Source organism: Muntiacus reevesi, chromosome 2, assembly GCF_963930625.1.
Source record: "Muntiacus reevesi chromosome 2, mMunRee1.1, whole genome shotgun sequence".
NCBI lineage: Eukaryota > Metazoa > Chordata > Mammalia > Artiodactyla > Cervidae > Muntiacus > Muntiacus reevesi.
In genome coordinates, this window is record NC_089250.1 from 275,936,381 (window position 1) to 275,953,368 (window position 16,988).

The following is a 16,988-nucleotide window of genomic DNA, read 5'->3' on the forward strand; positions in this document are numbered from 1 at the left end:
GCTGAAGCTGAAACTCCAATATTTTGGTCACCTGATGTAAAGAAGTGACTCATTGGAAGAGACCATGATGTTGGGAAAGATTGAAGGCAGGCAGGAGGAGAAGGGGATGATAGAGGAGGAGATGGTTGGTTGGCATCCCCAATTCAATGGACATGAGTTTGAGCAGGTTCCAGGAGTTGGTGATGGAGAGGGAAGCCTGGTGTGCTGCAATCCATGGGGTCACAAAAAGTTGGACATAACTGAGCAAACTGAACTGAACTGGTGGAGGAGAAAGGGGGAGTTGCTGATGAATGGATATAGAGCTGAAGTTCTGAAAGATGAAAAAAGTCCTGGGGTTTGGTTGCACAAAATGTGTATGTACTTACTACTACTGATATGGAGACTTAACGATGGTTAAAATGGTCGATTTTATGTTATGTGTGTTTTACCACACAAAAAAAGAAAAAAGCCCTCTCAGAATCTCCCATGAGGGTAACCACATAAGTGTCAAGGGCTGATAACAGCACCGCAGATGCTAACTGCCCGCCCAACCCCATCTCCACCCCAACAGCCCAGGGGTGAGGACTGTCTTCTGTGCTCAGGACTCCCCACTTCAGTTCTTGTAGATGTCTCAGCTCCAGCCCTGCACCTCAGCCTCCCTGACTGACCCAGTGCTCCAGGCTCTGCTACAAGGATCCAGTAAGTCTTGGGTAACCCTCTTCTGTAGGAGATTGGGCGCTGAGTTCACATCCTCCCAAAGAGACCTCTGCAACCCCAGTGTGCAGGGGGGTCAGCCTGGCTCCAGCCTGAGGGTGGAGAGACCCATTTTCTACATGGAAGCAGGAGCTGGGATCGACAGATGTGGATGAAAAGAGAAGTGTGTGTGTGTGCCGGGGAGGGGGAGTGACTGGATCAGTGTCCTTACATATAAGATTATTTTGACTCATGTACAAACAGTAATTACGCTCACACAGTGAATGTCACATGTGCACCACTGACTTCACTCCTCACTCTACTGTCTGCTCTTTGTGTCTGCAGATGTAGGGGTGACTAGGAGGAACTCGAGCACCCACGGATGTGGGTATTCATGAGGGGCGACTATTTGGTAATTTATATTATATCACGTTGAGGTTTGCTACTAAAAGCAACTCTGTGAAGTCAGCTTTATCATTTACCATGGCAGCAGTTTAGGAAAGTGGTGGTAAAACACACATAACATAAAATTTACCATCTTAACCATTTTAAGGGTACAATAAGTAATGTTGAATATATTTAAATTGTTGCTCATCCAATCTCCAGCACTCTTTTCATCTTGTAAACTTGAAACTGGGTCCCCATTTAGCAATAACTCTCTGTTTTTCCCTTCACCCCAGCCCTGGAGAAACAACTATTTTTTTTTTCTTTCTACCTCTATAAATTTGACTACTTTAGGAACTTTGTGCAGGAAGAAATATACATGCTTGTCATTCTGTGACTGTGAAATCACTTATCATAATGTCCCAGTGGTTCTTCCACATTGCAGCATGGCCCAGGATTTCCTGCCTTCTTCCTGCTGGATAATATCCCATTATTTATAGACCACATTATGTTTGTTCCTTCCTGCATGTACCTTTAGGCTGCTTCCAACTTTCAGCTATTGTGAATAATGCTGCTATGAGCATGGCTGTACAAATATTTCTCTGAGATCCTATTTTCAGTTCTCTTGGGTGTACATACACAAGAGAAATTGCTAGTGATCACATAGTAAATGCATTTTTAGTTTTTGGAGGAACCACCATATCAGCTGTACCATTTCACATTCCTACTAACTGTGCACCACGGTTCATCAGCCAATTTAAACAGGAAGGAAACAGAGGACCAGAGAAGTAAATGACTTGTTCAAAGGCACAGGTGGTATCAAGATTCTAGCCACACTTTCCTGGTTCCTTGAATGTTTATTTTTAACCAAAATGCTAAACTTGGACTTTGGAGTATCACAGTCAGAAATCCCATGGCAGTAACTTGTGGTCACTAGATCATCCTAGCCCTGCAGGGCAGTGTAGTGAGGGGACATTTCACACCCCAAAGGAGCAGGAAATAGAGTCCTGTCATTTCTGATTCAGAATGAAGGCTAGTCCCTCCCTCCAGTTGGGACACCTCTCTGGTTTGATGCATTGCCTGAGCTGGGCCACAATCTGTCCCTCCTACAAATTCCATCTCCTTAGGTTACAAAGCAGAGTTCCTATTCCATGTCACTCTGTGAGCAACGAAACAGGAAGAGAATAAGTTTCAGGATCCTTGGTGAAGAAAAGTGTGGGGTCTGAACTCTCTGATCATCAAGCTCCTAAAAGAGTCACTTCAAGCATATCAAAGAAGGGAGGGAATAATGATGATAGCAAAGTTCCCTGTTTTATGAAGTGAAAGTGTTAGTCTCTCAGTATTGTCCAACTCTTTATGACCCCATGGACTGTAGCCCACCAGGCTCCTCTGTCTGTGGAATTCTCCAGGCAACTCTACTGGAGTGGGTTTTCATTCCCTTCTCCTGGGGATCTTCCTGACCCAGGGATTGAGTAAAGAAAGACAAACAGTGGTATGTAGCTTGTGCAACATCAGACAAACTAATATATAGCAGAGTGAAATTTGAACCAACAGATGGATTTCTATTCAAAAGTAGGCATTCTTATCCACTCAACTCATACCAACTAAGCAGCTACTCTGTGCCTGGCACTTTGCTGGAAGCCTTTGCTTCTGTAGGAGCAGAAATTTTTTCTTTATAGGAGCTTTTACTGGTCTAATAATTAAGTTGGCATAAGTTACATTAACAAGTTTAATTTGTTATGTATTGGAATCCCATGAAAACTCAAAGGCTCAAAGACAGGAATTTGACGCTTATATGCCCCCCTGAGCTGAGGAGAAGGGGTTAGGGATCTGGGGCTTCAAAAGAGATGAGGACAATCCACAGGATGATGGGAAGAGCTAGCGTTTTGAAAACAAAGGTTTGCTGCTCTAGACAGGTAAGTCTTTCTGAGATAAAAAGCTGTCCCTGGTAAATAACTCTTTGCCTGGCATAGGTCTCCTAATCTACATTATTTTGAGCAGTTAAAGGAGAGACAAGGAACTTCTCCCGAGTCTGCTGGGTCTTAGTTGACTTTAGTTCAAAGCAACCTGCATGCCAAAGTGGTACATTTGGGGGAGACAGTCTGCTCACCTTCACTTCTCTTTAAAAAAACTTTCTAGTAACTTCAAATCATATTAAGAATCTTCTTTATGTTTAAGAAATCAAAGCTCAGAGATGGAGAACTTAGCCAATGTGTCCTTTGACCACCTGGTCCCTATCACGCTGTTCATCTGTGAAACTCCCAGGATCAAGGGTGGATAACATTCTTGATGGCTTTGTGTCTTGTTTCCTCAGCAGATCTTACTTCCTCAACTGTGTCTAGGATGCAATGTCAGGATGTTCACAAATTTGGTCAGAAGCTGGTTCGAAGGCGACAGTTGAAGCCCACTGAGGGAGTTGAGAGTCCCGAGGCCCGTCACCTGAACACCCTTGACCTGGTGATATTGGGTGTGGCCAGCACCCTGGGGGCTGGAGTGTACATCCTGGTGGGAGAAGTGGCTGTGTTCATTGCTGGACCAGCGATCATCATCTCCTTCTTGGTGGCCGCCCTATCTTCTCTGTTGTCTGGGCTCTGCTATGCAGAGTTTGGGACACGGGTGTCATGGACTGGTTCTGCGCATCTCTACAGCTACATCAGTGTGGGAGAACTGTGGGCTTTCGTCACTGGTTGGAACCTCATACTAACTTATGTCATTGGTAAGATGATGGGTGGAAAACATGTGGGGCTTGAGATCAGAAATTAGGAGTGAGGAGTTGGGTCTTCAGTCATTCATGAGCACTTTGTCATCCACATTGCTGGAGGAGGAGGAGGAGGGTAATAGTGTCAGGAAAACCCCACAACTTCATTCTAGTCAGCTTTCTCCTGCTTCCTTAAATGATGGACCAAAAACCCAGGGGAAAGGGAGCTGTCAGGAGTGGGTGAGAGGGAGGTGTGTCCCACAGGCTCCTCCCCTCACTGTATTGAAGTCTCTGCTCAGTTGTTGCATTCATGGGATTTTCCTTTACCACTTGATTTAAGACTTCAACCCTTGTCTCCCATCTTTCCTGTTCCCACTTCACTGTTTTCTTACATAACCTTGATCACCTGCCAACATATTAAATAGTTGACCTATATGGTAATCATTTGCATCTACTCTCCCCACCTCATGAAAAAGAACTCTTTGAGAGTAGGTATTGATGCAAAATCTTGGCTCTTTGTGCACCAACACCAAACAGAAATACAGAGACAGAGTCATGAAGTAGGAGAGAGTGACTTTATTTCTTTGCCAGGCAAAGGGGGAACACAGTAGGTTAGTGCCTTAATAACACTGCCCTCACTTCCTGGGGAATAGGGAGAGGTTATATAGTCAGGGCTCCTGGTCAGAGCTATCCTGACAAGCTCACAGTATGTGCAGAATCTTAGGTGATCAGCTCTCCTAATTTATTTTTAAGTTTTACTTTCTTTATTTTCTTGACTATTTATTTATTTGACTGTGTCAGGTCTTAGTTACAGCACACAGGATCTTTCATCAAGGGGCATGGACTCTTTAGTTGTGATGCTCATGTTTAGTTGCTCTGTACCACGTGGGATCTTAGTTCCCTGACCAGGAATCGAACATGACTCCCTTCATTGCAAGGCAGATTCTTAACCACTAGACAATCAGGAAAGCAACCAACAAGCCACCTAATATTGATGAGCTTCTGTGGTCTCTTTAATCTTGCCTCAGGTGTTTTCTTGGCCCCTCCCCCCACCCCTCGATTAGCAACTCTTTGAATCTGTTCATTGGAACTCAGGGAAGGTCACGGAGGCTAGAGTTTTGCCTACAAGAAACAGGGGACAAAAAGGTCTCTGTGTCCAGAGTTCCACAAAGCTGTACTCACCATCAGTATTTTGTAATTTTCCCCCAAAATATATCCTATGGCACATAGAGGGGTTCAATTTATGTTTGTTAACAAATGTTCCTTCTGCTGCTGCTGCAGCCGTTGCAAGTGTGGCCAGGACCTGGAGCCACACCTTCGACAGCCTGATTGGAAACCACATCTCTCAGGCGTTAGAGGGAACTTTCTCTCCATATATGCCCTACTTCCTGGCCAAGTACCCAGATTTTGTTGCACTGGCCGTGTTGCTGCTTCTCACTGGTAAGCTGGGGATTTTCATGATAGGATGGGAAAAGTGGGGTGTGGAGGGGGAAGTGGGGTGGGAAAAGCTTGGGGTAGCAGCATAGTAGGGGAATAGAACTGGGAAGAATGGTCTGTGGTATGAGAGACAGGAAGGCAAGACATAGACCATTGTTTCCCACCCTAGGCATTACTGATCTTCTAGGCTGGAACAGCCTTTGGTGTGGGGGCTAACCTGTGCACTGTAGGTTTTCTTAATTTAATCACCATTGGATGTGTAGCATCTTTGGACTATGCTCATTAGATATGGGTGACACCAACCCCCCCCCCCAATTGTGACAATCAGAATGTGTCCAGGGAGTTTCTTGGTGGCTTCACTTCAGTTCAGTCACTCAGTCATGTCTGACTATTTGCAATCCCATGGAGTGCAGCATGCCAGGCTTCCCTGTCCATCACCAACTCCCAGAGTTTACTCAAACTCATGCCCATCAAGTCAGTCATGCCATGCAAGCATCTCATCCTCTGTTGTCCCCTTCTCCTCCTGCTTTCAATCTTTCCCAGCACCAGGGTCTTTTCCAATGAGTCAGTTCTTTGCATCAGGTGACCAAAATATTGGAGTTTCAGCTTCAGCATCGGTCCTTCCAATGAATACTCAGGACTGATTTCCTTTAGGATGGACTGGTTGGCTCTCCTTGCTGTCCAAGGGACTCAAGAGTCTTCTCCAACACCACAGGTCAAAAGCATCAATTCTTCAGTGCTCAGCTTTCTTTATAGTCCAACTCTCACATCCATACATGACTACTGGAAAAACCACTGCTTGGACTAGATGGGCCTTTGTCGGCAAAGTAATGTCTCTGCTTTTTAATATGCTGACTAGGGTGGTCAGACCTTTTTATCCAAGGAGCAAGTGTCTTTTAATTTCGTGGCTGCAGTCACTGTCTGCAGTGATTTTGGAACCCAAGAAAAGAAAGTCTGTCCCTGTTTCCATTGTTTCCCCATCTACTTGCCCTGAAGTGATGGGACTGGATGCCATGATCTTGGTTTTTTGAATGTTGAGTTTTAAGCCAGCTTTTTCACTCTCCTCTTTCACTTTCATCAAGAGGTTCTTCAGTTCCTCTTCACCTTCTGTCAAAAGGGTGGTGTCATCTGTGTATCTGGTGGTTTAGTGGTTAGGATTCTGGGTTTTCACTGCCATGGCCCAGGTTCATCCATGGCAAGGGAATGGAGATCCTACAAACCATGGCATGGCCAAAAAATGAATCCAAAACAAAACAAAGAGACTGTCTCCAGACGTTGCCAACAGTCCCTTGGGAACAAAACCACTCCCAACAGAGAAGCATTTACTTAGACTGACAAGTTTCTTCCTCTGTACTGAGACCAAACTTTTTTTTAATTGAGAGAAAATTTACAGAGCATAAAATTAACCATTTAATTATATCCCCCCCAATTTTATTGAGTTAGTTGACATCGAGGATTGTATAAGTTTAAGTACCACATGATGATTTGATAAACATGTCTACTGTGAGATGATGGCACAGTAAGAAACAAGCCACCTTAAAGCGTACTTAGTGGGACTTAGTACCTTCACAGTGTTGTGTAACCATCACTTCCATCTAGTTCCAAACATTTGCATCACAACCAAAGGAAATCCTGCACTCACTGAGTAGTCACTGTCCATCTATCCACCACCATCAGCCCTCATGACACTGTAGCCACTGGTCTGCTTTCTGTGTCTATGGATTTGGCTATTTTGGATGTCTCATATTCCATCTTTCCCACAGGATTACTGGTTCTGGGCGCTCCTGAGTCAACCCTGATTTACAAAGTGTTCACAGGCATCAACGTTTTGGTTCTCAGCTTCATCATCATCTCTGGTTTCATTAAGGGAGACCTGCACAACTGGAAACTCACAGAACAGGACTATGCATTGAACACATCTGAATCCAGTGGCACCTCTAGGTTAGGAGGGTTTTCTTGTCCATAGTGACACTTGTGTGATAGAAGGTGCAAACCTGCAAATCTTGTGGGGACTAAAAAGTGGCAACCCACCCCAGGATTCTTGCCTGGAGAATTCCATGGACAGAGGAGCCTGGCAGGCTACAGCCCATAGGGTTGAAAGTGTCAGTCATGATTTATTGACTAAACCACCACCAAACAGACCTGGGCTGATGGATCTAAGTGATGGGGGTCCTGGATCCCAGCACTTGTGGTATGAAGGGAAGAGTCCAGTAAAGATGGCTGAACTCACCTCACTCATGTTCTTCCTCATTCCTTCTCTCACCATAGGTTGGGTCCTCTGGGTTCTGGAGGGTTTGCACCTTTTGGCTTTGATGGAATTCTCCAGGGAGCAGCTATGTGTTTCTACATGTTTATTGGTTTTGATGCCATTGTCACTAAAGGTAATATAGTCACTGTGCTTCTCATCAGGGATTTGACCACAGATTAGGCTGCCCTTGGGCATAGGAGTTGGAAGAAGTTTAGGCTGCTTTTGATGGTGCAAGAGGAAAGGGAATATTGTGCTTTCACTCACTGTGTTTTCCTAACCTAGTACATCTATGCATCCTGCAGGGAAAGAAGCCTTAAATCCTCAATGGTCCATCCCCATGAGCACCATGATCACGATCATCATCTGTTTTTTGGCATGCTTTGGTGTCTCAGCGGCACTCACCCTCATGGTGCCCTACTACCAGATTCATCCTGACAGCCCCTTGCCACAGGCTTTTCTCCACGTTGGGTGGGGCCCTGCCAGATATGTCGTGGCTGTTGGCGCCCTCTGTGCTCTTACATCCAGGTCAGTGTCTTGGTTTTCTCCCCATTGACTGTCAGATGCTCGGGTATCTCAGTTCTTGGGATTGAGAGACAAGAGGGAAGAGCACCTTGACCCAAGTAGACTAGAACATGGAAGCCTCGGTGCTTCCTTCCTGTCTCTCCATGTCCTCATATGCGTTGCCATTTTCTTTTCCAGTCTCCTCGGTGATATGTTCCCCATGCCTCGGGTGATGTACGTGATGGCAGAGGACGGGCTCCTTTTTCGGGGACTTGCCCAGATCCATGCTCACACAGGCACCCCGGTCATGGCCATCATATCTTCTGGAACCCTTGCAGGTGAATAAACACAATCCATCCCTTGTTTGATCATTTCCTTACCTTTGATATTTCTGGCTGTTTCTCACTCCCTTCCCCACCTTGTCTGTGCCCTCATCCTAGCGGTCATGGCGTTACTCTTCGAGTTCAGCAATCTGGTGGACTTCCTATCAATCGGCACCCTGCTTGCTTACTCCCTGGTGGCTCTCTCTGTCCTCGCCCTCAGGTGAGACTCTGCTACACCTTGGCTGGGGGTCGTGGACTCAAGGGGAGCTAAGGTTCGTCTAGCTTCATGTCCTGCCCTGCTGAAGTCAGGAAAGAGTTGGAATAAGCTCTCTGATATTGGATGAGTATAGGGGCTGCTGTTAATCCTGCCTTAATATCCTCTCACTCAGGTACCAGGCAGATCAGAATTTCAGCAAGAAGGAGAAAACAGAGGAGGAAATTGAGATGGAGCCTAAAGTTGAAGAAAACCATTCAGAACCTGTCTCTGAAGCAGGAAACTCAAACATTCTGAAGAGTCTATGGTTCCCTACCAGCGCCATCCCCACCCAGAAATCTGGCCAGATTGTGTATGCATGTGCCTTCCTGCTTGGTGAGCAGGGGGACTTCTCTTTGCTGGTATTCTGAAATTGGCAGGATGGGTAGGAGTGTATATTTGTCACTTGAGGAGTCTTGGAGATATCATGGCCCTTCCTGATGTGGGCAGCCTGGGGAGGGGTGTGACCCGAGGTCCTGATGTCTTTGTCTTCTGGGTCCAGCCGGTTCTCCTCCACCTTGACCCCTGCAGCCCTCCTGCTGACCATCCTGAACCTGATCCTGGCCCAGTGGCCCAGCCAGGTGTTCTCTGGAGTCCCCATGCTCACAACAATGGCTGTGCTGTTGCTGCTGCTCATCACTGGGGTCACGGTCATCATCTGGAGGCAGCCCCAGGACCCCTCTCCTCTTTCATTCAGGGTAGGTGAGGGACTTCCCTGGTGGTCCAGTGGTTAAGAATTCACCTTGCAATGCAGGGGATGTAGGTTAGATTCCTGGTGGGGAAACAAATATCCCACATGCTGCAGGGCAACTAAGCCCAAGCCCCACAACTAGAGAAGCCCTCAGGCCACAACTCAGTTCTGATGCAGCTAAATTAATTAATTAATTAATTTTTAAAAAGTAGGTGACCTTATGTGCCCAAACTATGCACCTTGAGTGAATGTAGTCTACCTGCTTTGAGGCCTAAACCTCCTTTGCTAAATGTGGGAAGATGGGAAATTGCTCAAACCAATGGACCCTTTCCTGATCCACACTCAGTGCTTCACATACCCAGTTTCAGTAGGCACTGAACACACAGCTTCAATAGGACTGGAGTCTTCCTGCCCACATGTGGGTTGGGGGCTCCTTTTCTGACATCTGGGCTGTGTTCAGGGATGAACTGACTCTGCCCACAGGTCCCTGCTCTGCCTGTCCTCCCACTGGTGAGCATCTTTATGAACATTTACCTGATGATGCAGTTGACTTCTGGGGCCTGGATCCAATTCGGTGTCTGGAATGCCATTGGTAAGTGGTTTTCTTGGATTAAGAGACCTCTCAGTTGACTGATCCCCATCCTCTTCCTAACACCACTCCCCTATTCTGTGTCAGACACCCTCATAGGAGACCTACTGAGCAAGTGTAGGGTTCCCTGGTGTCTCAGGGATGAAGAATCCACCTGTAAATGCAGGAAACATAAGATCATGGGTTCAACCCCTGGGCCAGGGGGATCCCCTGGAGGAGGAAATAGCAACCCACCCTAGTATTCTTGACTGGAGAATCCCATGGACAGAGGAACCTGGAGGGCTATGGTCCGTGGGGTCACAAAAGAATCAGTCGCAACTGAGGGACTGAGCATGCACATGAGCGTGTGTGTACACAAGCGTGTATCAGTAAGGAGAGCACCTACTTTCCCTTCTCATCGTCTCATTTCCCTACTAGGATTTGCCATATACTTTGGCTATGGGATCCGACATAGCCTGGAGCAGAACTAGAAGCAACAGCCTCCACCTTCCAAACTCTTCACCCAAGTATCCCTTCTGCTGAATCATCTTAACCACAGCACATAGATGCTGTGTGGAATCCCTCCAAACGCTAGAGGAATCTCCTGGTTCAAGGGGCACTTTGAGCCTCTATGAACTATGAAGGTGCAATGCATTTAGGGACCTATATTTATTGCCAGTGGACAAATGACTTACATGCTGAATAATTTTTAAGTATTCTTTTCAGACCATGATACCCACATAAAAAAGGGCATGTTTTATAAGTGTGCAGCAAGATGATATTTCACAAAGAATGTATAACAATGTAAACAGCTACTGGAGGAAGAAATAAAACATTAACCTGTACATACAAAGCTCCTCCTCATGCTTTTTTTTTTTAGCAAAATTGCAGAGATGACTGGGGAGGAAAGACAGGTAACTGTATACTATGTCCAGTGCTGCACTTGAAATATTAGGACAGAGGTAAGTTGGAAGTAAAAGGAAGGGAACAGATGCACTGTGCAAACAGTAACACAAGAAAGCTAAGGCAACTCTATTACTATCAGACAAAGTAGACTTTAAGAAAAGGAAAAGAATAACAGATAAAGTGGATCATGTCATCATAGTAAAATGATCATTTTTATCTTTTCCCCCAGCTTTATGGAGGCATAGTGTAATCTTTTGTAAATGACTATTTCTCTTTACTTTTCTATCACAGACTCTTGGAGTTACACAATAGAGTTGATGATGGAAATTTCTTAATTGGAAAAAAAAAAAACACCTGCATTGTCAGAGGTGAAGGAAAGAAGTAGTAAATTGTGATTTATTGATAAATGGTTACAACTGGGTGGAACTAAAAGACAGGAAATGAAACTGGATAGACACGTTAAAGAGTTATTGCAGAACAGAGTGCCTGACATTGAGATTATGCACATTCAAGATATTGATAATAATGAAGTAGAGGGTTGTTTGTGGGGATGAGCAACTGAACTAGAGTAAATGAGGGATACAGGTCAATAAACTGAGTAGCAAGGTATTAGATGAATAAAAATACAGATGGAGGTGGACAAACAGAATTAGGAACATCACTACCTTGCCAGTTCTCATGACAGTACAGGCTTAGGAAGAAATTAATGGAGATTGAAGCTGTCAAGTAGAACTTTGTCTGAAGGGGTTGACATCACCTGATTGCTGTTCTTCGCTTACTGCTGTGGGCCAACCAGATATCCTGTGCTACCAATATGCTGTAACAGGCAACAGAACACCACCCATAAAAGAGCCTTGATGAGAAACTGAATCAACCCTTCCAGGTTCTTCTGGTCGGTCTAAGGATTAAATTGACATGAGATAGGTTAACGGGACAAAAATCAAGTGATAGCTCAATAATGTGATGAAGGTGAAAGAGGGGAGTGAAAAAGCTGCCTTACGGCTCAACATTAAAAAAACGGAGATCACGGCATTCGGTCCCACCACTTCATGGCGAATAGATAGGGAAACAATGAAACAGTGGCAGAATTTATTTTCTTGGGCTCCAAAATCACTGCAGACAGTGACTGCAGCCATGAAATTAAAAGACACTTGCTCATTGGAAGAAAAGCTATGATAAGGCTTCACAGTGAATTAAAAAACAGAGATATCACTTGGCCAACAAAGGTACATATAGTCCAAGCTATGGTTTTTCCAGTAGTCATGTATGGATGTGTGAGAGTTGGACTACAAAGAAAGCTGAGCACTGAAGAATGGATGCTTTTGACCTGTGGTGTTGGAAAAGACACTTGAGAGTCCTTTGGACTGCAAGGAGATCCAGCCAATCCATCCTAAAGGAAATCAGTCCTGAATATTCATTGGAAGGACTGATGCTGAAGCTGAAACTCCAATACTTTGGCCACGTGATGGGAAGAGCCAACTCATTGGAAATGACCTTGATGCTGGGAAAGATCAAGGGCAGGAGGAAAGGGGGACAACAGAGGATGAGATGGTTGGATGTCATCACCAACTCAATGGTCATGAGTTTGAGCAAACTCTGGGAGTTGGTGATGGGCAGGGAAGCCTGGCGTGCTGCAGTCCACAGACTGAGTGACTGAACGACAATACAGGGGAGAGACCAAAGAAAACTGAGCAACTTACCAGAATAACCAACTCCTTTTCCTTCTGTACCGTCTTCAGTTAAAGACTAAAGAGAGTATTGGGGGTAGTGGTTTGGGACTTGAAAGAGAAGGAAGGCCATTCACATGAAGATGGTAAAACAAATGGTTGCTAGACTCATGTTAGCCAGGCCAGGTAGAGAAAATGAGACAAAGAGGGGACTCGGATCTGCAAGTCTCAGTGGGTTTCCTGATAACGTTTAAAACATTTCCTTGCATGCAGAGATGATTGCCTTAGTAATTTTAGTCATTTTAATTACATGTATTAATCAGAATTCTTAACACTTAGAAACTTTAATTTCTACTGAGAAACAAGAAGCAAACAATTGTGAACTACTTGTTATACCAGTATTTTTTTTAATTGAAGTATCTCCAACTAAAATGAAATAATTTTTTAAATTAAAAAAATGCTGTCAACATAAAAAAGCAAAGTATCATTGGTTTACAATATAACATTCATCTCAAATATACAGCACAGTGATTTGGTAGTTTTACAGATGATACTTCAGTAGAAGTTATACAAGACAATGGCTATAATTCCTTGTGCTCCAAACATATCCTTACTGGTTATGTATTCAGTTCAGTCACTCAGTTGTGTCTGACTCTTTGCGATCCCACGGACTGCAGCATGCCAGGCCTCCTGTCCATCACCAGCACTAAGAGCTTACTCAAACTCATGTTCGAGTCAGTGATACCATCCAATGTCTCTTTTTCTGTCGTCCCCTTCTCCTCCTACCTTGTATCTCTTAATCCCATACACCCAATTTGCCCCTTCCCTCTTCCCTCGCTTCACAGATGGCCACTTGTAAGTTTTCTGAATTGGTGAGGCTGTTTCTGTTTTGCTATATGTATTCATTTATGTTATTTTTTCAGATTCTACAGATAATATTATACAGCATCTGTAAAAATACCAAAATCACTAGGCAGTACACCTAAAAGTAATATAAACCAAGTCTATTTGAATAAATAAACAATGAGTTAGACATCCACTCCAGAGAAAAGGCACCTCTGTGAGTGTGGGGGACACAGCGCCATCTGCCCAAGGAGCCCTGGAGGAGTCTTGTCTGTCTGTGCATCCGGGTCACAGGCCGACAGACCTCGCTATGGGCCGCAGAACCTGCAGAGCCAGGGAACCTGCCTGGACCCCTCTGGGGGGTGATACTGCCAGTGCTGGTGGTGGTCGTGGTGATGGTGGTCGTGGGAACGCAGAGATACTGACCTAGACATTCCATGCAAGGGAGGGGATTCGCAGAAGGTCAGTCTTTACTTAGAGAAGGTAATGGCACCCCACTCCAGTACTCTTGCCTGGAAAATCCCATGGACGAAGGAGCCTGGTTGGCTGCCGTCCATGGGGTCGCTAAGTCCCTTTCACTTTTCACTTTCACGCATTGGAGAAGGAAATGGCAACCCACTCCAGTGTTCTTGCATGGAGAATCACAGGGATGGGGGAGCCTGGTGGGCTGCCATCTATAGGGTCGCCCAGATCGGACACAACTGAAGCGACTTAGCAGCAGCAGCAGCAACCTTCACTAGGGGCTTCCCCGGGGCTTCCCCCGTGGTTCAGCGGTAGAGAACTCGCCTGCCAATGCAGGAGACACAGGAGTCACGGGTTCGACCCCTGGGTTGGGAAGATCCCCTGGAGAAGGACATGGCAACCCACTCCAGGATTCTTGCCTGGAGAATCCCATGGACGGAGGAGCCTGGTGGGCTCGGGTCCATGGGGTCACAAAGAGTCGGACAGGACTGAAGAGATTGATTACACATGCAGCCTTCACCAAGCAGGGGAGGATTCTGGCATAAAAAAAAAAACAAAAAGGAGTCTGATCAAGGCTGAAATAGCAGACGCTTTCCCCTCCCCCCCACAAGGAAACATCCCACGGGGTTGACCTCCCACCACAGAAAAAACAGCCCGAGCTCTGCAGACATCCGTGGAGACACCTGTTTCTCTCCCGCAGCACCGGAGACCTGAGGGGGGACCCCCATGACGAGGGAGAGGAAGGGTTTTGAGGAAGGGTTTTGGTAAAGAGGCTGATAAACACTGCGAAGGGCGTGAAAGTGACCGCTCCCCACAGGCGGTTCACTGAGAAGCTTCTGGGAGCACCACACCCCGGAACCTCCCTCCTGGGTCCCCGGGCACCCTCAGAGCCCCGGGTGCTGGACCTACACCAGCCCCCCAACTCTCCGGGGGCTCCTTGTGTGACCCACCCCCTGCAGCGCCCATGGCAGCTCTGGTAGGGGAGGAGCAGGCTCAGAAACCAGCCCCTGCTATGGGCGAGGGTGCCCGCAGACGTGAGGTCTAGTGCCGCCTGCTGGAAATCCAAAGACAGGTTTCCGGGAGGCAGCCTGGTGAGTTGTAAGAGCAGCTCAGCTCAGTTCAGTTCAGTTGCTGAGTCGTGTCCGACTCTGCGACCTCATGGACTGCAGCACGCCAGGCTTCCCTGTCCATCACCAACTCCCAGAGCTTGCTCAGACTCATGTCAATCGAATTGGTGATGCCATCCAACCATCTGTCTTTCCCTTCTCCTCCTGCCTTCAATCTTCCCAACATCAGGGTCTTTTCCAATGAGTGAGTTCTTTGCACCAGGTGTCAAACTATTGGAGTTTCAGTCCTTAAGCATCAGTCCTTCCAATAAATACTCAGGACTGATTTCCTTTAGGATGGACTGGTTGGATCTCCTTGTAGTCTAAGGGACTCTCCAGAGTCTTCTTCAACACCACAGTTCAAAAGCATCACTTCTTCGGCGCTCAGCTTTCTTTATAGTCCAACTCTCACATCCATACATGACCACTGGTAAAACCATAACTCTGATTGGACAGACATTTGTTGGCAAAGTAATGTCTCTGCTTTTTAGTATGCTGTCTAGGTTGGTCACAGCTTTTCTTCCAAGGAGCAGGCGTCTTTTAATTTCATGGCTGCAGTCACCATGCAGTCACAGGGTCTTTTCCAGTGAGTCAGTTCTTTGCATCAGGTGCCAAAGTGTTGCAGCTTCAGCTTCAGCATCAGTCTTTCCAGTGAATCTTCAGGACGGATTTCTTTTAGGATCACAGACGAGACAGAAAAGCTTAAGAATTCTCCCACAAGAGGGAGCAAGCAGAGTGGAGCAGGTGTAGGGAGAGAAAGACAGGAAACCCCAGGAATCACCACCGTCAAAGAGAATAATACCCCAGCTGGAGGGAACCCCCACAGACTGAAGGACAAGTCTGCTCCTTCAAATGTGAGAGCACCGATGGAAGACTACAAAAACCCCATAAAAATCAGGCAGATGCGCCATCACAAATAAAACACTGCATTTGCACTAAGCTACAACCTGGATGAGCCTTGCGGCTGTTACAGTAGTGAAGGCAGTTCCACAGGAAATGACACAGACCGGAGGGCCCCACTTAGTGAAGTACCTCGAGGGGTCAGGTTAAGAGAGTAGAATGGGGATCGCCAGGAACTGCAGAGCAGCAAGAGGGAATTTCAGTTTAATGTGTACAGTTTCAGTTTTGCTGAAAAAAAGTTCAAGAGATTGGTTATACAAACTATGAATGTCCTTAACACTTTTTTTTTGGGTCCTGAACAGTTTTGAACTGGACACTTAAAATGGTTGAAGTGGTAAATTCTATGTTGTGTGTATTTTAGCACAATAAAGGCCATCTCAGAACTACCCCCTGAGGGTAACCACAGAAAAGTCAGGGCTGATAGCTGTGCTGCAGGTGTTTCCTCCCGACCCCATCTCCACCCCAACAGCCCGAGGACTGTCTTCTGTGCTCAGGACTCCCTGCTTCAGTTCTTGGAGATGTCTCAGCTCCAGCCCCGCACTGCTTAACCTCAGCCTCCCTGACTGACCCAGTGCTCCAGGCTCTACTCCAAGGATTCAGTAAGTCTCGAGTCACCCTCTTCTGTAGGAGACTGGGCGCTGAGTTCACATCCTCCCAAGGAGACCTCTGCAACCCCAGAGTGCAGGGGTCTCAACCCGGCTCCAGCCTGAGGGTGGAGAGACCCGTTTTCTAGATGAAAGTGTCTGTGGTGTGTGTGTGTGTAAGGAAAAGTACGGGAGATTAGATCAGTGCTGTGAGACTCTAAGACAATTTTACTCATGTTCAAATAATATTAGAGATTAATTACCCTTAAGTATGGGTTATGATGTGGACCACTGATTTCAGGTTCCTGTATTCTTCTGGCCCTTGGAATGTATGGGTTCCTCCTCTTCTGTAGATATTCAGGTAACTGTAAGGGACCTGAACACCCACAGGTTTAGGTTTGTGTGGAGGACCAATGCTTGCTGACTTATCTTCAGTTCCCTTTGGGTTTGCTACACCCAGTAACTGTGTGAAGCTGTTCTATTACTTAGCATGGGCAGCAATTTTTTAAAATGGTGATAAAATACACATAACATAACATTAACCAACTTAACTGTTTTAAGTGTACAGTTCAAAAATGTTAAGTATATTTCCATGGTTCTGCAGCCAGTCCCTGGAACTCGTTCTCCTGTGTCCCCATTGAATGATAACTCTCCAGTTCCCCCTTTACCTCAGCCCCTGGCCAACCACCATTCCACATTTGTCTCCACGGCTTTGACTTTTTCAGTACTTCGTAGAAGTGGAATC

General features: G+C 46.0%; 1 protein-coding gene across 1 annotated transcript; it reads left to right on the forward strand.

Moving 5' to 3' along the window:
• Positions 1-3,399: 3,399 nt before the first annotated feature.
• Positions 3,400-10,266, forward strand: LOC136158924 (cationic amino acid transporter 3-like). The gene is made up of 11 exons (XM_065920771.1): positions 3,400-3,772; positions 5,036-5,194; positions 6,955-7,132; positions 7,460-7,572; positions 7,742-7,964; positions 8,139-8,278; positions 8,381-8,483; positions 8,653-8,852; positions 9,048-9,214; positions 9,691-9,799; positions 10,214-10,266. The coding sequence occupies exons 1-11, from the start codon at positions 3,400-3,402 to the stop codon at positions 10,264-10,266; spliced, it is 1,818 nt and encodes a 605-aa protein (XP_065776843.1).
• The last annotated feature ends 6,722 nt before the right edge of the window (positions 10,267-16,988 follow it).